Source organism: Seriola lalandi, unplaced genomic scaffold (assembly GCF_002814215.2).
Source record: "Seriola lalandi dorsalis isolate HSWRI2012SDOR001 ecotype SW California unplaced genomic scaffold, Sedor1 jcf7180002054907, whole genome shotgun sequence".
NCBI lineage: Eukaryota > Metazoa > Chordata > Actinopteri > Carangiformes > Carangidae > Seriola > Seriola lalandi.
The window spans coordinates 1,354,350-1,377,893 of NW_019525459.1; the positions used below are offsets into that span (position 1 = coordinate 1,354,350).

At 38.9% G+C, this 23,544-nt stretch overlaps 1 protein-coding gene across 1 annotated transcript in view; it reads right to left on the reverse strand.

The window, feature by feature from the left end:
- gbf1 (golgi brefeldin A resistant guanine nucleotide exchange factor 1) overlaps positions 1-23,544 on the reverse strand; it is a 106,881-nt gene that overhangs the window by 8,278 nt on the left and 75,059 nt on the right. Inside the window, 16 exon segments of the mRNA XM_087169682.1 lie at positions 1,628-1,729; positions 1,935-2,065; positions 3,056-3,206; positions 4,365-4,582; positions 11,740-11,989; positions 12,979-13,136; positions 14,056-14,278; positions 15,102-15,255; positions 15,345-15,439; positions 16,059-16,130; positions 16,735-16,858; positions 17,122-17,186; positions 17,362-17,538; positions 19,830-19,923; positions 20,971-21,207; positions 22,293-22,375. Coding sequence (XP_087025808.1) covers positions 1,628-1,729; positions 1,935-2,065; positions 3,056-3,206; positions 4,365-4,582; positions 11,740-11,989; positions 12,979-13,136; positions 14,056-14,278; positions 15,102-15,255; positions 15,345-15,439; positions 16,059-16,130; positions 16,735-16,858; positions 17,122-17,186; positions 17,362-17,538; positions 19,830-19,923; positions 20,971-21,207; positions 22,293-22,375 — 2,334 coding nt within the window.

Genomic DNA, 23,544 nt, shown 5'->3' on the forward strand with positions numbered 1-23,544 from the left:
CTCCTTGTTTGTGTGTGTAGCGGTAGCACAGGGAGAGCGATGGCTGAAAGCCAAACGGAGTTGGTCGCTAAAAGAAATTCCACCTCCATTATATGGAATTGGTTTGGATTTTCCGCAACTGATCAAGCGCAAGCAAATGTAATTTGCAAAGTTTGCGCAGAAATGACTGTCAGTAATGTCTTTGATTGATATTTTACTTTCTGTTACTACTTTTGCAAGAGTGCACGTTATTAGAATGTTGTTGTTGTTTACCTTAAACTTTACGTTGTTTGCACATGCAGGCAAAACTGCGACTCTCTGAAATAAAATCTGTTAAGAACAGTTCTTTGGTCTAAATTGTCTGTTTTTCTTTTTCCAATTTAAGATCGTGATAAAATCAAAATCGTGATTTTATTTTTAAAAAATCGTGATATGATATTTTTGCCATATCGCCCACCCCTAAATTGGGGTCTATTACAGTACAAGACAAATTCATTTGACATTGATATTTTCAGGCTCACTGACCTACTTATCATAGTTCTGTGGTAAAATGTAAGATGATAAGAGACATTTCAGGTATATCCCCCTTCACTTCAGTGCTTTACTGTGGCACATCAACAGGCATATTGTCTCATGCTATTCAGGTTCTGCTAGTTTCTTTATCATAGCAATTACTATTGACTTATCTCTCTCCCTCTCCCTCCCTCTCCCTTAGGCAAGGCACATTTATTTGTACAGCTCATTATCAGACACAGAAATCATTCAATGTGCTTAACAGATATAAAGGAAGCATAAACGAGCTGACAGCTCTTGAGATTTTAGAAGCCTACTAGGCTTATATACATTGGACATTTCAGATATATATATTCAGGGCATGAATAAGTTTTTCTAAGTCTTAGACACAAGGTGTCTGACCTTACCTATGTTTTTGAGATTCCAAAATGCAGACTAAGATCCTCATCCATGATTACACTGCGAATCTTAACATGGGTTGAAGTCTTTAATGCTCTAGACTCCAGTCTTTATTCAATTGAAGGAATTTTTGTTGAATGGAGCCATCCACTTTTACAAGTCACAGACACAATGAATCAATAGGACCAAAATCACCTGTGTGTCATCTGTGTAGCTATGATAACACACCTATTGCTCTTAGAGGATATGGCCAAAGGGGGCATATACAGAAGTAGTTCAAGAATTAATTTTTGTGCATGGTGGTTTTCACTGATTAATGAGTGCTGATAGAGACAAAACAACCCATGTTCTGAACCATGTGAGGACTGTTCTTGAAAGTCCAACCTTGTTTTCTAATTTGCCTGCTACATGTTTACATGAGCGCAGCACACCTTTTCTGCAGATTTTGCAGCTATTCACGTCTGGAGACTCTATCATCTACTGCCTCAGCAGAATCATGTCACAGTCACATTTGTCCTCATTCTGATATTTGAAGTGAACATTAACAGAAGCTCTTCACCTGTACCTGCAGGATCTTATACACTGCTGCCACATGATTGGCTGACTGGATAATTGGATAATTGCATGAATAAGCAGATGCACAGGTGTTGCTAATGAAGTGCTCAGTGATATGATGTGTTCATGATGTATCTGCTGGTTGTTGGTAGTGAGTGCTGCAGTGTGTGTTGCTCTTAACCTTCGACAGGAGTGTGCAGCCTCTCATCCTGGTCTCCTCCATACCACCCACATCTGCTGGGCTTATGTTGTCGAGTAGCTTGGTCAACAGGGGGAAAAGTACCTGCAAACACAAACACACACTCAACATCAGCAAGCTCCTGAAATCTACAAGTGAGCAGATTAAGAAAAGGGATTGCAGTAGATTAAATTATTTGTTTTACAATATCCAACCTAATTAGCATAATTGATTAACCCTATTCTGTATAAGGGCAGATAAAGGATTTGATAGTAAGTGCAGGCACATAGCTTCTCTTCTCCTTCCTCACCTTATTGAAGCAGGACTCCCACTCAGTTGCATCGAGTGTCTGCAGATCATGGACAAGCAGCGCCCTCTGGAGGTACGTGAGTGCCTGCATACGAACCTGTCGCCTTGCATCACAGCACAGCCAAGCAATGCCTGCAGTGGGTAACAACGTATCAGACATCAGCTGCAGTGGAGAATCAGACTCACCTGAAGCCTGTTATTCAGTTACATCAGCCAGATCAGTGTGTTTTATACTCCACCATTCATCAGTCTCTCAACATCTTCAAAATCAGTGATGTGGATATTCAAGTAGATTATTATTATACACGTGGGTGTACTGTTTATGTATGTGTTTCATGCAAGAGCATTGGGAAACTGAAAATGTTTTTTTAATATTGTATTTATGTAGAGAAATTAACATGGGCCATTACATCATTATCTTGTTTTGTTAATATTTCTATCTAATTGTGACCTGTGAACATTTGAAACTGAAATTTAGATGTTTACATTAATTATCCCCTTTAGGTCAACCTATGTATTTTCTTTTTAGATAGTCTTGTCAAAAAAAATACCAGTTGCGTCTGAAATATGAGATGTAAATTTAAAAGATTTGACCTTTGATTAAAGTAGTCTGCTAAAATAGAACTAAGTTTAATTTGCAGTAGGATATGTGGAGCAGGTTTTGAGCCAATTCCACTTCTTACTTTTTTTTTTTTTCTACCTCAGTAGCAGTCCGAGGGAAATTTGTGTAATTTATACAATAAAAAAAACCGCTCAGCAACATATCATGTATATATGTATTCTAAAAAAAAAATTTCGAACAGGCCCCACGTCAATGACATTTCTAAAAATTAGGAATGTATTCAAGCTTATTTCCATGGTAGCCATTATCAGTTTTATAATCATATCCTGAAAATCCACTTGAACTGTACTATTAAAATGACCCTACATTATTCTATTATAATATATAATATATATTATATATACAGTATAATGCACTCCAGTAACACACCACGATGAAAAAAAAAGCTCTAAGAAAAAAACTAAGAAAAATTAACATTATAACCTTCATGAAGGTAGTTTTTACAGGAGCTGCTGTAGTGGACTGCATTAGATCTCCTGTATGTTGAGATCAGCGCCTACCTTGCAGCAGCGGGCACCAGCAGCTGGTCCATAGAGTCTGGGAGTCGGCCTCGATTTTCCTGCCTGCAGCCTGCAGATGGCGCTGCTCCTCTGCCCAGGAGCTGTAGATGCTTGCAGCCCGGGTGTGCAGGGTATGCATCAGGTCTAACAGCTGCATGATGACAAGTGAAGCCAAGCCAATATTTGGAGTATGAGGTTCAATCATTTACTACTAGCAACAAGCACTGAGTCAATTTCAAAGTTATTTGTACAGTACTGTCTTTATACTTTCATACGATCTGGTAACAGGACATTGTACTGTATACTATAGACATTAAATTGTAGCTGACGAGCTGCAAACTAATCGGTATTTTTATACTTCTTATGGAGCAACAGGTATATTGGTAGAAAACAGCCCTCTTTAAAAGAGTTGATCAAGACTTGAAATCCACTTTAGTTAACTACAAACAACAGATTTTTAAAGAGAGTGATAAGAGACCACTTTTCACTTTCATCAGAGGAATACATACAGAGTCTGTAATTATTGAACATCACAGCACTGTCATGTTTCCCTGGAACACAAATTGAAGGATAAAGAGCCATCCACACCAACAACAATATCTATAAATATAGTGTACACATCTGCTAGGAAGAATGAGATAAACTCCCCAGATTCAGGTGTGCACAGCTGGTACAGACTTAAGGGTGTTCTACTGAGTTAAAGGTCAGAATTTGAATAAGAGATTTCAGTTTTTGATATTAATACATTGTCAAAAAATTTTAAAAACCTTCTTTCACGTGGTCATGTAGGCTGATGAGCAAAATGGCAATTTTATCCATTTAAAATTAAATCTACAAAACAATAGGGTGTGAAAAAAGTAAAAGGGTCTGAATACTTTTCTATGATATAACTGTGCTTTTCTGCAAAACAATGGCAATAGGCAACAGGATAAAAATACACTGGTATTATCTCTTAATCTAACATTCCCACCCCAGTCAGCATTGCACCAGAAACAAAGGACAAATCAGATATTATTAGATGTTGTGTAATGTTCCACATGACGGCTGTAAGGAAAGTTTCCCTAACATTTTATTACAATCACCATATAAAGTTACACCGGTCCTAAATATCCCCTCAGGTGTTGAAGCCATGGTTTCCCAAAAACATCTTGATGCCACAATCACTTCAGCCTGGAGCAACATTTACCAGCCACTGAGAAGACAAGAGTTTTCTCCTCAACAAACATTTGTTGGTTAAACAAGATGTGTTTGGGATTGTTGGGCTCAAACTGACATAAGGTAAAAGGGGGAAGAGGGCTGTTGTACTTACATCCTGACTAACCTGTAATGACACCGTGTGGTAACTGGCTGGGACACCTTCATCCTCCTCCTCATCGCTGTGAGAACGTGATGGACGCTGGCTGGATGCTCGGCTACCGCCTCGCCTTGTGCCACTTCCACCTTCCTTTTCCCTCCCCCCTGCCTTTTTCCTTAACCGGGACTTGGAGTCGTACTTGTAGGTCTTCTTCTTGTCATGACTGCGGTAGCCTGAGGAAGCACATTATTGAAAAAAAAATGACTTATGATCTTATTTAGATTCTTAATCTAGAGGCAGAGGTGGTCACTCACTGAAGGGGCTTTGACAGAAAACTATAAACATGTCCACTGGTTGCTAGAACTATAACAGATGGTACTGACTGTTCAAGATGTGGCAGAATTTGAGAATCTACATTTTTCAGGCCCTCCTTAGCTACATCTCATGGAGTCTCTGTTTACATGTGTTTAAGCTTTTCAAGTGTTTCCAAAGATGTTTTAGATAATTTTGTATAGGTGTGTTGACTGAGGAGGGAAAGGACTGGTGACAGTTTGCATTTCCTTGGACCCAGAAAAGTTTTAATGCACATTTAGGCTTTTTTTCTGGAAGCTGAATTTTTCTCTGCCAACTTTAAACTATGACATGGCTTCTTCAGCAGAACGTGGTAAGACTCCTTGGCCAGTGGTAGTAGTAGTTTCCCCTGTGCAGATCACCATTCCCCAGCACATTCTGAATCTAAATATTTAGCTCTATCCCGAATGTGCATCAGTTTGTTGTTGAAGAAATGTTTTGTAAACTAACCAAACTGTGAAAAATCAACACCAAAATCCAGCTAAATTAATAATTTAGCATTTAGTGAGCACTTCAATGTATCTTTGAGGATGGTATGTCTATGTATATGTTACCTTTCATCTAGCACCACTCTGGAGTTACAGAATTAGACACAATCATGCTAACCACAGGGAAACCATCCAGGTAACAACATAACTTTTCCTTTCTCACAACCCTCAAGCCAAATTGTATGTTTTGAAAATGAATAGCAGAGTTGGTAATTTTTCGTCCATACATCCATGTTACCTTCAGTGTGTGATAGAAATACAAGCTTGTGTTTCTCTTTTCCGGTTCTTCACCAGAGCTTAGGAAATCTGTGTGGTTACACTACTACTTAGTGTATGAAGTTAGTCTGCATGGAGTTGTGTGATAAATAATAAATGTCATTTGATAAATAAGCAGCTGAAGTGAACAGCAGCAGACCAAAAGTTATGTTCAAATGCCTGAAACGACTTGTTTTTATGTTGAAGTAACAAGGACTTCTAGTGTGATTTATAACTGATCTTTCTAAAACATGGAGGTGTAACTTCGACATTGGAATTTCCTACATTGTTCCATTAACCTGTGAATACAGCTGTTCCTAATCATTATTTAGTAGTTTTGTCTAAAATTATTAAAAGCTTCAAAATATTTTTTTTAACAATCATGTAAGGTAATGACAACCAATCTTCTTGCTAATGAAGGATTTGTTGATGGTATAGAAAGATATTTGTGCACCTGGGAATTAGGGCTCATGATATCAGATTTTCACCATGATTATTGTTGCTAAAAGAATTCACGATAAAGATCTTATCATGATATCTATAGAAAATATGAAAAAAGCTACCAGTCGATTCTTCTTTAACTTCGTTCATTGTGTTTTTTGTCTCTTTGTTGACATTGAATTGGACTCAAATATGGAGGTGAACAGAGTCTGTGACCTTAAAAAAAATTCATTTTTTAAACATTATTATCATTATTAATAACACTATGGCAACACCCCTACCAGGAATCAATGCCCTGTTGTCTCTGGTTTTGATGCATTTCAATTCAATTTGAAGGTAGAAAGACAACACTGCATATATTTGAGAATTCTAAAAATACACACCACTAAGGTCCACACTGTTGGTTGTTCCCCAGATCTAAAGAGGGGGTTACAGAAACCTCCTAACATGTTAACTATGTTAACTGCTTGGTAACCATGGTAATTAGGGTTAGGACTTGATTTAGGAAAAACGCCATTACAGATGAAGAGTTCCTGAGTCAATGTTCCTATCCTAACTGAAGATAGGAGAAGTGTATTACATGAGCTTCCTTTATTTCAAAAATCTTAAATAAACTTCAGGAAAACCATTAGTCTGTCCTAACTTTCACTTTTCCACCACTTTGCTAACTTGTTTCATTCATATGGCTGCTCTTTTATTTATGGCAGAGCCTTAGGATGTGTTGTGGTTTGACGAGAAAACGCTTGTTTGTTTTTTGCCAATGGACATTTTCAGAGTGAAGTGGCCATTTTGTATGTTTCAATTAGAAATCTTATCGGTAACAAAAATACCTTTGTGAGATGAGATGAGAAAAGTAGTGTCAGTTACTAGGTAACAGACAATAAAGTTAATAACTGATGTTGGATTGAGATATGATAAGATAAGGTAAGATAAGATGGGATTCCTAAGTTAGTTAGGATTTGCTTCTGTAATATCAATCTTCTGGATTTTCAGCTGGCTGAAGCACTGACAAACAGCACTACACCTATTTTACTGGCATGTAGCCATTGCACCCACCCCTGTGTTAAAAAAAACACACAAGATCCTAAAAACAACCATGAACCTAGGGGCCATTGATCTTTAAACCACCTTTAACAAAAATATGTGAAGTCAGACCACAAAAGCTCAACAGAGTAATAGCAGGTTTTGCTTTTTTTGGTCTGTGTAAAGCTCTGTTGACAGCATGGATCCAATGGCCTGAGGCACGGGCAGGAAATGAATAGGCCATCAGCTATGCCTAAACACAAGTGCACCACAGCTATTTCTCAGCCTTAATCACTATCTTACTGTACATCACAAACAGCACAAGGAGGGATGAATTAAAAAAAGGGAGAGAAGACATTTTATGTGCAGATGACAAGGAGAACAGAGGACAAAGAGAAGAAGAGGGAGAGGAAAGTAGTGCGGGACACTGAGGTGGAAACATAGTTCACAGAGAGGTGGCCTAATAAACTAAAGTAAGGCTATCTATTGCATGAAATCACAAATTACAAACAGAATTCCTGATATATAGATCTGAGTAGGACCCAGACGGTTTTCCAGCTCCTCCTGGGGGATCCCAGAATGTTCCCAGGCCACATGAGATACATATCTCCTAGGAGACCTACACTGAAAGGCGCCGGGGGTCATCCGAATCAGATGCTCAAACCACCACACCTGGCTCCATTCCACCTGAAAGAGCAGCAGCCCTACTCCGAGGGCTCCTTAACCTGTCTCTAGGGCTGAGCCCAGACACCGTGCCAAGGAAACTCACTTCAGCTGCTTATGCCCTTGTACCCTCTCTGTTGTCTGCTATGACTGCGGTTGTATTTCTTTTGTTGTGTATATTTTTTTCTGGTTGGCAGTTTGGAGTGTGGAAATAGATTACTTTTTTACTGGACAATTTTGTGACCAATCCCGCTTGTGAAAAAGATTTGCTTATTGTGGCCAATTTGTCATATGAAAGTGGCCATGGGTATGCTCGCCACTAGTGTGGGGTTCGACCCAGTCTCTGATCCTCAAGCAGGTAGGACCACAGATGTACGTCTTCGTCTAACGCTCCATATAAAGGAGGTTGACACCCAAAATAAAGAGCTGGAAGAGCAGGCTATACATGTCTGTATATGGGCTCTAGAGCTGGAGAGTGGGTCTCCTGCTGTCTCTACACTTCTGTCACTACACCAAAGCACCGTCACTGCTTCTGCTGGGTTTGATATAAGTAAACACATAACATTAGTTCCAGCATTTGGCGGGTCTCAGAATCAGAATCTATTGGTTTATTGCCAAGTATGTTTTCACATATAAGGAATTTGCTTGGTGCATTTGATGTTGACTTGTATTGCAGTGACTTTGAGCGCATAGCAGCTGCATTAAACTGAATTAAGGATCTTTGGTCACTTTTGTTACAGCGCAAACTTGTAGGGAAAGCCTTACAAGTGTGCTCTAGTTTGTTGATTTAGTAGCTTAGACTATGAAATAGTGTAAAAGTCTGTGATCCAAGCTCAAGAACCAGTGATGCCTTAGGAGGCATCTGCCAGCCACACTTAAGAGGAGTTTGAGTGTGTATAGACCATTTTGTTTGATAGATGTTATCAGGCATGTAAGTTTACTAAGGTTGTGCAGTGATGAGAGCTAATCTTACTTGAGGAAATTAAAAAATGTTTGCCAGAACGTATCGTCGTCTATCTAAATGAACAAAAATTACAGTCATTAACACCAGGAGCAGTCCTGGCCAATGAGCTGTGCTCCTCAGTTGTGTACTTGTGGCCCAAATGCAGCGCCTGAACGGACAATAAAGTCACCAAAACCTGCACGTAAAAATACAGCACAGGCAACCAGTGAAATTGTCATGAGCCAAACTTTTTGATCGCTCTGTGTCCCACTCTTAAAAGAACAGGACAACCTAAAACTACTAAAACTCCTGCAGGTGTGGGGTTGATAAGAACAGTGTCCCCTCCTGAGACTATGAAAGAGATTTCTGATTCAAACCGTTTCTCAGAGCTTCGTTCCCCTTCACAGCTGAGGAAAAAGACAAAGTGCCAGTGAACATCATTAGAGACACCGGTGTCTATCACTCATTTATGTTATATAGTGTCTTACCCCTATCAGATTAGACGTCATGCCACTCTGATATTTAAGTGTGAGGTATTAAGATGAGTGCAGTCAAAGCCCTGCTACACACGGTGCACTTACACTTGCCTCTTGTCACAGGATGTGTTAAAGTAACTACTGCTACTGCAGTTACGATCAGTGGCATCTTAATTTGTAATTGGCCGGAGGATTTTTTATTCTTTCCCCAAAGTTGGAGACGTTCCTATAGCTGCTGCGCTCGACGCCCCTCCCCTTGCCTCCGATGTGCCAGACGTGTTTCCTGCATGCGCACAGACTCAAACTTGTTGAAGTTGTTGATTTGTCTGGGTCATTTATGACAACTTCAGATGAGGGTGAAATTCTGGACATCTCGGTGTACAGAAAATCTACCATCGCTGATGTTACATTTCCAGACAGAGTAACGCTCCTTCACTGCGCCATCTATGTGTGCAACTCCTCCTGCATATCATCCCTCTAAAGATTGGCTGACAGAAAAAAGAAACTCCATGCCAGTCCCTCATTTCAGAAATTCAGAGGTATGGATTAATTTTGGAATCTATCCTGTACCATCTGTTGGAGTCAGCTTGTGCAGATATTATCCATTTGACTGAAGGTAACTTGTTGACATTTTCATCTGTTCTGTTCCATGATACTGATGAGGAGGGCCATGCCCCTATCAAGCCACACGCTTACAGTTAATCCAACTAAATGGGCTGGCAGGAGGCGAGCTACCTCATGAAACATGATTTGGCCATCCCAAGTAACAGTACTTGGGTTCGCTCTGTGCACCAGTTCCAAAACTGGACAATACTCCTGGACTTTGTAGTGACTACAGAAAAGTCAGTTCAGTCACCAAACCTGATTTGTTTCCACTTCCTAGAATAGAGGACTGTATTGAAAGAGTACATTCTGCCAAATCTGTAAAATCAGTCCCCTCACACCACGGGACTCAGAGCTTTTATTACATCTGACCATTTCCTCCAATATACCGTTATGCCACTTGGGTTGTGCAATGCCCCTGCTATGTCCCTGAGGGTGTTTGTGTGTGTGTGTGTGTGTGTGTGTGTGTGTGTGTGTGTGTCTTAACAATGAAGATGGCGTGTAAGATCACCCTGACAATGTAGTATCGACGTAGCCGCACAGCTCACAGTTCAATTTGTGGACTGCAGAAACATCCAATCTTGTCTGCCTAAACGGTCGTCGATGGTGGATCCTGAGGATCGTCCTGTAGCCGTGTCTCAGGGAAACACATAATACTACACTGACAGGAAGTCCCTCCAATTCCTCGCCCGTCTCACAGTCCAGTGATCTCATGTTACCAATTATGACAGAAGGAAGATATGCTCTTCTCCATCAGTCTCTGTTGTCTGGACCCAGCTCTCTTCCCTCATCTTTATCCTCTGCACCCTCTGCGTGTTCTGCTCACCATCCTGGCTGGCTTTAGTGCCATCAGCTGGTCTGTGGTCTAAACAATGCGACCATAGAATTGCTATGCAATATAATTGTGATTGACTGGCTGCATTAAAAAAGGTAGCTGAATGAAAGACGTTATTCCACTTTGAAAAAAAAAAACATCTCTCCCTACTAGCGTGTTTAGAAAGCGCAAAGCTTAAATAACTTTCAAGTAAAATTTTAAACAAGTATGACAAAAAAAGAAAAATCAGGAGCAAGTGCAACAGGCTGTGTGCACGCAGTTCCTGTTGCATTAGATGGATATTTGGCATATATGGTATTTATGTGTGTTTGCCCACTCACTTGTAACTATATTATTTTTTAAATAATAGGCACTTTATTTTGTATCTTCACAGATTTCATGCATTTTGTTTCATTTATTTATTTTATTTATTTTGGCAACACGCACAAGAGCAACTGTGTGTATATAATCTATGGGCTTATGCTGCGTTCTTCAGTTGGCAGTGATACCCTGATAGTAAAGCCACTGAAGACCAGCAAAGTTATTGTTGTATTGTGCTTTGTTACAGTATATTGTTTGTGGTCGTTAGGTAACGGCATATTTTTGATGCAACCGTCAGTAATGTAGTTCCTCAATGTTTTTAGCTGTTATTTTAGTAATGTGTGTTATCTAAGCCGTGACAACATATTAATCAGGAGGGTAGAGACTGTGATGGTCGGTGGTGCTGGTGATTTATTGTTTTCTATAAGAATATATTAATTATAAGAATTGTACAGGAAATTAATTTTGATTTTTTTTTATAATTTAGGATTAAGATAATAATTCCTCATACTTTGTTATACAAGATGATTTTGTGTTTTTTTTTTTTATTGCTAAAGTTTAATTATCTTAAATGGAGTTATTTAGGGAAAACTGTATTATTTTTGGATAGGCAACTGTTATTTTGATATATTTGTTCTGAGTCAGATCAGTTGGCACTTATACCCTGATAGTAAAGCTACTGAAGACCAGCAAAGTTATTGTTGTTTCTTTTATTCTGAAAGAATAAGCACCCGCTTTCCTTAAATATATTCATCCTGAGTCCAGTCTGATTTGTAGATGCAACATGTACGGTATTTGAAATTTGTTACACTGAGGTAGTACTTTGGGGCCCATATTGTTTGAGACTGTATGTCTTTGATTTAACTTAATATTAAATATCACACATTGCAACTTGAAATACAGTGAGCTACCAGCTAGTCACCTTTTCAGTTAATATCTTTTCACTTCATCACAGTCTGATTAGTACTTGTGCTCCTGTGAAAGTTAAAATGTTAAAATGTCAGTGTCTCACCTCCATTGAGGCTGGCCTCCACAAACACTCGAATAGCTCTAACACACAGCTCAAAGTTGTCAGGGGTGACGTGGGCAGCATCACGGACGATGAAAGAGAGCGTCTCCACACATTTAATGAGAGACTTTGTGTCGTGCTGGCCCAGGTCCTGTCCCAGCGTTAGACTGTACTGGTTGACCAGTGGGTGATTCAGCTGAGCTTTAGAGCTTACTGGGGGGATCTTACTCATGTCCAGGTCATCTTTCCCAACCTGGAAGAAAATACAAATCACAGAAATACAAATATGCATCAGAATTTGATCAACGGTGACGATTTTTATATTATATAATATATTTCAAGACATTTAAGCAATATCTCAGTTATGCTGTACTGAATATCAGCATGGCTGTGATTCGGTCATAGGTACGAGGCTGCAGGCAGAGTACCGAAGACAATCACAGTTACCTGAAGTATCCAGGCTTCTTCCTTTCATCCTCTACTGACGACCAAACATCCTTTAATTCAGATGTTATTTCTGGAAATATTTTCATCTTTGCAAAGTTTGTTATAATCTAAGATATCGGCTGTTAATGTAACGCTAATTAACGGTTACATGTAGTTAAAAATCCCAGTGCTGTTGTACTCTATATCAGCACTCATGGAATGCCTCTCGTCCATGAAATTACTTGGTCTGAATCTACTGTTGTATAATATAGAATTACATCTTTTACAACCAAGTATAGCAGTGTTCCTCAACAGAGAATGTTGTGGGGCACTGGAAACAATATTTGTGAAAGGAGGGTGTTGAGGTATTCTTGCGGAGCATTTGTTTGAGGCTTTGTTTAGCTAGCTTTAGGTTTTGTTTAGCTTGTGGTCTGACATTAAAACCTGCCAGTTCACATGAGTGTGACTACACAAGATGGTAAGTTGTTTCCATAGCAACAACTCTTTACTTCAGTGTTTCTGCTTTAAAATGCTATGTTATTGCCGTGGTTACAAACTTACAGATGGATATTCTGCTATCGGACTTCCATGAATTCAACTTGGCATCTAGCATCCAGGCGCACACTATAACGCTATATTATATTAAGCCCCATTCAAGAGGCTTTATTGGTATGACTGCATATAATAATTAATATAAACTATACAGCCATAAGAAACATAAATAAATAATTTTCTAAAACAATATTCTAAAAGCAGAAACCTGACAAGCTGAGGATGTAGTTGCGTATGTATATGTGTGTATGTATGTGTGCTGACCATGAGCCATCCACTGCTTGCTACATCCACATCAGTCGTCGAGCGAGAGATCCTGGTCTTGCTGTGCTCAGTGTAGACCTCCGAGTCAGACGTGTAGCCACGGTCTAAACTCAGTTCACTGGGATGATGAGAAGACAGCTCGCTGTCTGACTGGGCACCTGTAGATATACAACAGATAGGATGTATTTTCACTATTCAGTACATAATCTCTGATCTTTTTAGCTTTTTCCTCCCATTATTATTTTTACGTGATAAACAGAAGATTTTCAGTTCACCATAGGAAGATGTGAAGACTGCAGTGAACACTGTCTTCTTACATCAGTTTAAAGCAATATGCTCCAGGCTCCTAGCTCCATCAGTTAGCTAAGTCAAATCCTAGTACATGGCTTGACGGCATACAGTCAATGTAAAAACTGCTGCACCTCTCTGCCACTTACTGAACAGAGTAGATCAGAGAGAGGTCATCAGTGGAGATTTTCTTCTAAGTAGCTGAAGTTTGTCCAAAAAGTTGCAAGATTTGTCACTAGATGCTTTAAAAAAAATCTAGAAGCAAATGACTTGGCAACACTACAGACTGTGAATGCCCGTTAATACAAACTATTTGTGCCAATTTATTTTGAAAGAGCAACAGTCAATGGGGAAACTCCAGCTCAGTCACACGGCACTCGGCTGACCAATAGTGGAAATATAATCAATTAACTCAGTCACGGATTTTGTGATTATAGGGCTGGCACTGATGTGATGAGCCTCTTGCATATATATGGTCGTATTTTGTTTGATGACTAATTGTAAACTCAAACAGCCCAAAGAAAATCTATGAATGCAAAATAAAAATAAAAAGGAAAACATTTTTACATTTTCAAGAAATTATTATCACCATTACCGTTTGATTCTCCTGAGTAATAATTAAACACTTGTAGAGTTTAAGACATCAAATTGTGTAAAAAAATATATTCATTTCAACACTGATTGTGGAGGTTTTACACCAGTGGGTTTACAAAGTGCTCATCACTCAGCTGTTGCCACCACTTCCTGAATTTCAGACACAAACTCATGATACTGAGAGAAAAAATTGACCTGTGTCATTGTCAGTGGTGGAGGTGAGCTGGAAGGAAGCAGGAGGTTTCACTCCAGCTCCAATGCACTCCAGCAGGGAGAACAGTGTGTACCAGTCATCTGTACAATGGATGTTAGCTGCGTTAGTCTTCAGGAGCTCATGAAGGCCATAGGCCACCTCCCTGCTGACCCGCGACAAGACATGAGGTTTCATCATCAGCAGGAGACGCAGGGAGAGGAGGACCTGTGGGTGTACAGGGAGACAGCTGGAATATAAGTGAGGTGATTTTACTGGATCTTTTACAAACATTGTACATTCTCCAATTCCACCTTTAAAACTCTTCACAAAATAATGTACTGAGACTTTTGAAAAGGCAACAATATCAGAGTGGCCTTCAGTTCTGTGTCATGACATTGTCAGGCAGATATCTCTTCTCAGTTTGTTTATATTTTTCTGAAGTGGTGAACAATCTAGTTTCAACATCAGGAAACAAAGTGGAAAACCACTTGTTGCAGTATTATGAAACAGGAACACAATAAAAAAAATACATAAACAAAACACAAAAACTAAGTTGATGACTATGCTGACATGTAAAGAGGATTTCTGAGTATTAGATCATGGGCTACCCTTCTAATATGAGGTAGGGGTCAGCATTAAATTATCGGTTTATCAGTACACATCTCACAAAGTCTTTGTTTAGACACAATGCAGGAATTCTCATCCTGTTATTGTTCTGAAAGTCTTACTTCATCAGACTGAAGGTCATCAGTTAATATGATAGCATGCCTCATCCTTGATCCCCTGACATAAATGACTGAGTGTTATTAGCTTATTAGCTTAGTGACCTTGGAAAAAAAATAAATAAATAAAAGCTCAAAGCACGATACCAGTTGAGCATTTGTCATGCCATAGAAAGATTCCTCTGTCAATGATATTGGTCAACAATTCATCATCAAAAACCGAAAGCAGTATTTCTGACAGCAACGTGGGACTGAGTCAAAATAAGCGCATGTGTTCATGGCTAACTATTGAGCATCATGTTCCATTGTGTGTGTGTTTGGAGAACCTGAGAGCTAATGTCTTCTCGTCGTAGCAAGCGGATTGCAAGTCGAAGGAGTCCCACCACAGCCCTCTCCACCAAGAAGCAGCTCTCATTGGCGTGGACGCAAAGGTGGCAGAGGTGGTCGCGCACTGTCTGCCACACACAGGACACACGGTCTCTACACACACAAACACAGAATGACCATTGTGTTAAAAATGTGCTGTGAAGGTACAGTATTATTGTGCTACTGACAATTCTTTTTCTTACCGGTTCTCCAAAACGATACGCAGCAACATCTCTAAGCAGAAGGCAGCATCCTCTTCATCATAGGTCTCTTCATCTGGGGTGACTGATATGAGAGCCTGAGGACGAATTTGTTTGTTTTGTTGTCTTTAAGACTGAAACCATGACGTAAATGCCATTTATTGGATACAATCATCCAAATTAGCTTCCAAGCACCTTAAACATAAACCTATACATACATACACACACACACACTCTCACACACACAAAGACATATATATATATATATATATATATGTCTTTGTGTGTGTGTGTGTGTGAGAGTGTGTGAGAGTATATATATATATATATATATATATTAGGTATGGGCATTTTCAGTAATTTCAATATTCAAGTACTGTCATTACCTTATTAAACAGTAAATTATATATGTTTTTTTTTTTTAAAGAACGAAATGCGGGAGGAACTCCCCGACCTTGCCTACTGTTTGACTGTCGGAGAATATGATATGCAAGTTTAACGCCACATATCTTGAACTGCTAACTAATGTAGCCAAAAACAACACGTGCACAGGTGCACGAGTAGTGAAACGCTACTCAAATGACGTCAACGAGTACTCGAGTACTCGTACCCATCCCTAATATATATATATATAAACACACACATTACATTAACTGTATATACTTCTTCTAGCTTTATAACGTAATAACAATAATATGGTAATAAAAAAACAATGACCTTCATCAGCTCCTGTAGTGACTCCAGCTGTAGGAATTTACTCTCTGTGATCAGCTTTTCTGGGTCACATTGCTGTGAAGACAGAAACAGAAAACTCAATGATGTTTTTTTACACAGAGAACTTATTTGAATGGGTGATGGGAAAGCCCAACTGGCCATATAGAGTGGGACCGAAAAAGCTGAGACTCCAAAATGATTTCAAATTTTTGGACCCTACTGTAATATACAACGTATTAATGCATATTCTAAAAATAATTTTTCACTTTCATGAAAATAAACATGTTGTGGTTTGTTATAATGGAAGTTCACTATTCATGCTTTTATGTGCATGAAAAAAAATAAATAGACAAATATAAAGTTACATTTTAATGTACAGGTCCCAAACCCATGTATACCATATATTTCTACTATACTACTACTACTACTACTACTACTACTAATACTACTACTACTACTACTAATACTATTTATATGTACTATTGTATAGTAGTATTACTACTACTATAGTAGTAGTATGTATAGTAGTATTACTACTACTATACAGTATATTTATAATACTAATAAATGGATGATGAAATACATTTTCACTTTCACTTCATTAAACATGATAAAATAAAATAAAACATTGCTTCAGATAGTGTATAGGCATATAGGCATCATACTTAGTGTTCAATACCTTTATGCAGAGGATGGCGGCCTGCTTAGCCTCCTGGTTTTCTGTGGATGGGCCTCTGAGTCCTGACTGCTCGGCTCCACTCAACGTCAGCCAGTTAACAAAACTTAACACTGCTGACTCACCACTGATGTGCCACAAAGGAGGAAAGTTACATTTTTACTTTTTGCCTTGGTCAGGATTGCTTAGTAAAACACATTTTTCTTATTATAGAAAACTGGTCTTTTCCTCTAAGAATTAAAGGGAACTTGATGAAAAAATTAGTGAGGAACATAGTTGAGTGATGACAAAAACACAAATATAGCACAGATATAGCTACAGTCATTTGAAAATATACTGTGCTAACTCATGTAGATAAATCAGCAGATGGTGGATGAGATTTGTGCATACCGATTTGAAGGCATTTCCTCTCTTTGAAGAGAAATCTTCCCATTTGGCTCCACAAAATCTTCCACCTGACAGAATAAGCACAGTGTGAGCACTGAACAGTAGGTGGCAGCAGAATATGTAGAATGCAGTCTCTTTTCTGAAACAGAAACTACCCAGAGACTGTATCTGCAGTGTTAGAGCAGTCATCAATCACTGACTGAATGGAAAAGAGTATTTAGAGTTGAAACATTGAGTCCTGACCTCGACCATGGCTTTGGGCAGGAGCTCGGCTCTGAACAGCTGCAGCATGGAGTCCATGATGTTCTTCCAGCCCTCCCTCAGGATGTTGCCGTGCCGATGGGCGAGGTCAAACACTGTCTTGGCTGCTGTCTGTGCCTTACTGTTGCTGCCAAACACTATAGGAAGGTTTTCCACAGACTGCAAGAGGAGAGGAGAGAAAAAACATTCTCACAGTTACACATTTACATTACACTTTACTAATAGGATTTTAACATAAAGCTTAAAGAAACAGAATAGCACTTTCATTCATACATATTTATTGGAACTTTGTTATCAATATGATATCTTTTTGCTGTCCTTTTATACACTGAAATCTGCCTGTGTCTGCTTAATAATATATTAAAATAGCTACTATGGTTTCTGCAGGCTTCACAAATATAAATTTAAGGCTGTCGATACTCCTGAGCATTAGTCCATTCAAGATGGTGGATGAGACCACATTTCCTTTTTGTTCCATAGTCAAGATGGCCATTGAACACAGTTCCACAGAATCCTTCACTTTTTAACACCTGGGTGTCAAACCTACTTATGGACACAACAGCCAGCTACTATTGGCCAGTGTGTGACATGTGACCCAGCAGGGGCAGCACCAGGGTAGCACTGCTACTACAGCTTTCCTCTACCTCAGATTAATCAAGAGTGAACAAGTTTAATTTAGCGCCAGCGGCTAAGACATAAAGTCTGCCAGTGACAGGAGCCACAAAGAAGAGTTAGCGTTGAGCGGCTAACTCTGCAAGAGAACAAAGGGGCGACCAGTTACCTCCTAAGAGACACAGAAGCCACACAGCCAGACAGGCTAAGCACAAGACTGTTTAACCTTTGGTCAATGTATCCACTGAACTGAAGTTAATGTTGGTATGTTTCACACAAATATATTCAGTGCTAGGTCGTAGAACTAACCTCTCTTTTAACATGGCACCTTTGTCCTACATGAATTGATCTTAAACAAAGAAACACAGCAGTGGCCATCTTTGGGACCGCCAACTTGTTTGTAGTTTCCCTTGTTTATCTTTTTTTCTATTGTGATTGCCACAGTGAGAGAGAGACAGGACAGTCAGTGAGAGAGAGAGGGGATGACGTGCAGCAAAGGGCCACAGTCTGGATTCGAACCTGGGCCACTGCTGTTAGGACTAAGCTTTTATGGTATGTGTTTTACCCGATGAGCCACTAGGGCATCCCCTTGTGTTGTCTTTTAAAGAAATGCTTTGGAATACACCTACTGATCTATTTAATGTTGTACAACTGCGAATGTTGCCAAACTGTAGTCTGCTGAATATTTTGAGACTGTGTAGGTGCCCAACAAACTTTAACATCAATTTTAAAATTAAAATAGTATTTTTACTATTAATATTTTGTTAATTTTTGTTAGCCAATAATTGATAACCTACAAAATGCCTAATATTTCCGAATAGAATGCAATTTAATACCCTTTTCATGGTTTCAGGATGACGGAAAACCAGGCCAAAAAAAAAAAAGGTCTACAATTATTTATACGTGAATTGATTGACATTTATTGACATTTAAGTTCGTCAGTACTTCCCAGCTGAATATAAAACTAATTCCTAGTAAGATATTTAATCAGAATAAATCAATTAATGATACCTGGACCCAGAAAAAATGGACGGATGGATTTACCAACTAAAAATAAGTAGTAGTGACAGTGTTTACTACAAGCCTGACGGTTTTGGCTGAAAGTCACGAAAAAAGTATTGAATAGTGACATAGTGAGTCCTAATACTGGACACTGTGTGATGTGTGTGGGACTCTGGTTTTCATCCTATGCACCTGTCACTTTATGATGTGCACCAACTTTATTGAAATGCTGATCTTTTATAATACTACTTTTATAATACCATCTTAGGTTTTTTATGTGGGAAGTAAATGCAATACCTTTTAACACTTTTGAAAATCTTCAAATATCTTGTTTACAGAGATCTTGCACTTTTACTTGAAAGAAAATGTATGACAATTAATTGACAATCTGAATATCCACTATAATACATCACTTGGCATCCACATACACAATTCACGTGTGGTAATTGTTTGAGCTCCACTCACTCAATAAGAGAAAGGAATCATATTTCTTATTATATCTTGCTTTTTCAAGGCTCATCTAAATAAATTCTAGAATAAACCAAATAAAATTAAAGACAACATATCCACTATATCAGAGGACGATGCCACTATTACCAGATTTGAAAAATATCAGCTCAAATTACAATAAAATTAATTAATTCTAATTCTAACTTGGCCAGTAAGGTATGATTACCAATGTGACTCTCAGCATTGAGGACAGAATTCTGTCTGCAATATGTTCAGGTCTGAAAAATATCAGCTTTAATAGCAGACAAAAATTTGATCTCCACACTCTACATTAGTAAAACAAGTTGGAGCAAATTAGACTGCTGTGCTTTTCTGAAAAAACTCACCTCATTGCTCAGAGTGGTAAACTTGCAGAGGGAGATGATCAAATTGTCGAAAACATCACTGAAACCATAGTGAGCCGCTATCATTGCACATTTCCTGCAAAGAAAGAAACACATATAACTATACATCTTAAAACCTCACCAACACCTAAAAGCATCCTGCCTTCTTAAGGGTTTCACCTGTAAAGGCCTGGTCTACTGTTGAATATACAGAGCATTCAGAAAGTCTTCAGACCATTTCCGTTTTTTTTTTACATTTTGTCAAAATTATGAAATTTAAAAAAAAAATGTATTTTCACTCAACACTTCAAAACATTTCAGAGATGATCAAGAGAAATGGAGGAACCTGAGCTAACTTCAAGTGTCTGAATACTTTTAAATACATTTGTAAAAACATCTAAAATTCAGTTTTCACTTTGTTATTATGGGGGAATGAGAGAAGACTGATGAGGAAAAAGTTTTTTTTTTTTTTTTTTGTTTCAAATAAAACTGCAACATAACGCAGAAAAATTGAAGGGGTCTGAAGACTTTCTGAATGAACTGTAGAAAGATGGATTTCATTCCATTTTACCAAATCTCAGGATGTGAATCAGTTAGCAAACTAGGGGGAGTGGTTTAAATCATGACAACTCTACCCCTTTAGAAATTCCTGCAGTTGTTAAAACATTTCTATGGCAGTGATAGTTTTGTGTGGATACTTGAGAAGAAATGTAACAATATTTCCAGTGCAGCCATAAAGTGTTTTTCCATTTTAAAAAATTAGAAGCAGGGACCAATGGCAGCCGAGGGAGTGCTGTGTTCGTCTAATCAGGTCCAGGCAAAGTGTGATGGAAGTGGAGTACAGCATTTGTCAGTTAAATGATTGGGCAGTCATTTAGAAATGATGCTGGCCAACAGCACAAACAGCAAACCAGAAGTTGTGGGATGAAAGATGAGCCACAGCGGCCTGTGACTGACAAAAACTTTTCAACTACTTACTCCAGTGACTGGGGACATTTTGTTCCTGACCAATAAAGGTTGGACCGACAGCTTGTGGAGGACATGTGAGGTTTGTTTTACAGTGTGTGGCTGTAGTTTCAAATCCTCATTCAAAGTAGCTCTCTCTCCCACCGCCTTTGCTGCTGACTCTCTGAAACTTGTTTACCTGAAGCCAGTGATGGCCTTCTGGATGATGCTGTCATCCAGGCTCTTGTCAAAGACATAGGAGAGAGCAGCGATGGTCGGACCCCAGGTCATGGTGAACAATTCATGGTCATAGCTGCCGGGGGGCAGGTGGAGGAAAACACCCTCAGGTGTGGCACCCCGGTGTAGCAACACACTCCAGACGTAGTTCTCCTTCACTAAACCTGTCTGCTCATCTGGCATCACAATCTCTTCATTCCTATAGAGGAGAAAACATCAGCTCATTTATGTTTGCCAATGAATTTAATCTTTTCACCTTTGCCACCTTTAGATTTACTGCTTTTTTAAAATCGTTATAAATTGAATGTCTGTCAGTTTTGGACAAAACAAACATCCTAATAAGGTCACCTTAGACATCTATAATTATTTAAACATTAATTCATTGATATTTGTATCCAATTTTTGTCAGAACTTCAGTATATGAAAATTATATCTAGTGATACATTTTATTATAATTAATCAATTAATGTGACCAGGACTCAGAAAAGTGGGAGGAAATGGATGGATGGATGAACTAATAAAAACATTATTTATTATTTGAAGTTCATTTATATTGTTGTTAAAATGAACACTTGCAACACTTGTAATTGGCAGTTGTAACAGTGTTTACTTCAAATCTGATGGTGCTGACTGAGACTGAACAGCCTCCTATACACCAACCTACTGTCAAAACAATCCCACTTGTATTTCACAGTGAGTGCGATGTCCTGCAAAAACATTTTATAACTAACATTACCTGAAAAGAAAACTTGCACACTGTTCATCACCTGAAAGACAATGTTTCAGTCCTTGGATGAAAAGTTGTGAAGAGTTTTGGATCCTACGTACCTGTCACTGAGACCGTTTTAAAATCACTGACAACACAAAATGTTTTTAATACCCTCTAATGGTTCATTACTTGAAGATCTGCAGATATCCTGTTTACAGTGATCTTGCATTTTTACTTGGAAGAAAAAGTACGACAATTAATTGACATCCACTGTAATACCTCACTTGGCATCCAGGCCAACAGAGTCACTGGTATGAGCAGTGTCTAGGTTTTTGCATTGATTATTTGTTGTTGTTGTTGTTAATACGTACACTAGTGGGTGTGTCTGCATGTAGATGTTGAGCTATGTACTGTATATGTGTTTGGATGTTTTTTGTTTCTGTAGTCTATTGTGTTGTGATAATTGTTTGAGCTCATCTCATATGTAGATAAAAGGAGGAGGGACGATGATGTTCCACAGGTATTATTTCTCAGCTTTATCAGTCAGTGAGTGTTGTGGTATAACAGCAGCTTACTTGATAGCATTGTAGATGTCTTCCAACATGTCCTGATCAAAGTCTTTGTTTCCATTTACTCCTTTCAGATTTTTCTTGAATTGCTGTTTAGAGAAAAACACTGGATTTAGTGGAATAATCAACTCTTGTGTCCTGGCAGAAACTTTAAACAACTTGTGAGCTTCTGGGAGAGAAATAGACATTTGCATTTACATTGTCTCCACCAACAACACGTCAGTCAATCTCAACATGGAGTTTAAGTCAGATAGCCAAGCCTCTATCATTCAGTGCTTCTAACTGAACATCAAATCAACAATTAAAAGGGCCTCAGGTGGAAACACACTTGTTATGTGTCACTTAATACTCTTTAGGCTTAAGCTTTAGGAAAACAGGGATTAGAGCCAAGAGCTTCCTGTAAATAAACATAACCACTCAGTGATGAGTGACAGCCCCAAGGCTCAGTTTTATTCCTTGATTTGTCCCACAGGCAGCTATGAAGAGGAAAACAGGAGCTTCCTGCAGGAACGCACAGAGAAAAAGATATAGGCAGAGACAGACAGGCAGAGCAGATAACCAACACACAGGCTGTCAACTGTTTTATAGACAAATGGAACATTACACCACTGCCCTTACCTGTCATCTCATTGTAACATCCTGCATTTCAAAAATAACCCCACTGCCAATACATGCTGAGGCGAATAATATGCATTTCAAGCTGTTAATCAACTGAAATAATTGGAACCACTTTTATTGGACCCCTCTAAACCACTGAGTGGAAGCCTCTGCCTTGTCAGCCTGTCTGCCTGGAGCAAGCTTTTTCTCACCTAACTGCAAACAGCCCTTTGGAAATGTGTAGCGATAATTTAAACAACATACTGCCCTGGCTATATGATGAGGTATGACTCAACAAGTAAAATTCCACAAATGATTTGTACATGTCAGAGAGTGAGACAGAGAGAAAGACAAAGCAAGTGCTTGCTATTGTTTGTCAGTGAGAGTGGCTGACCCACAATCTGTTCACAAGCTGCCCCAGAGACTCTGTTTAGTCTTCATCCCCTGTCAATCACAGACAGAAAAAAACAGAGACGGTAGATGAGAGGAGAGACAGAGAGAGACCCCACCCCCTCCACAGTCCTGTCGTCGCCTGTTTGGGATGAGTTCAGACCACCACTGGCTACAGCTGTTGGCTGTGGGCTTTCTGAGCCATCAAGCTGCACCAGTGTGAATTCTAGAACTCACAGGGGAATGTCATACTATCAGACACAAATGGAGG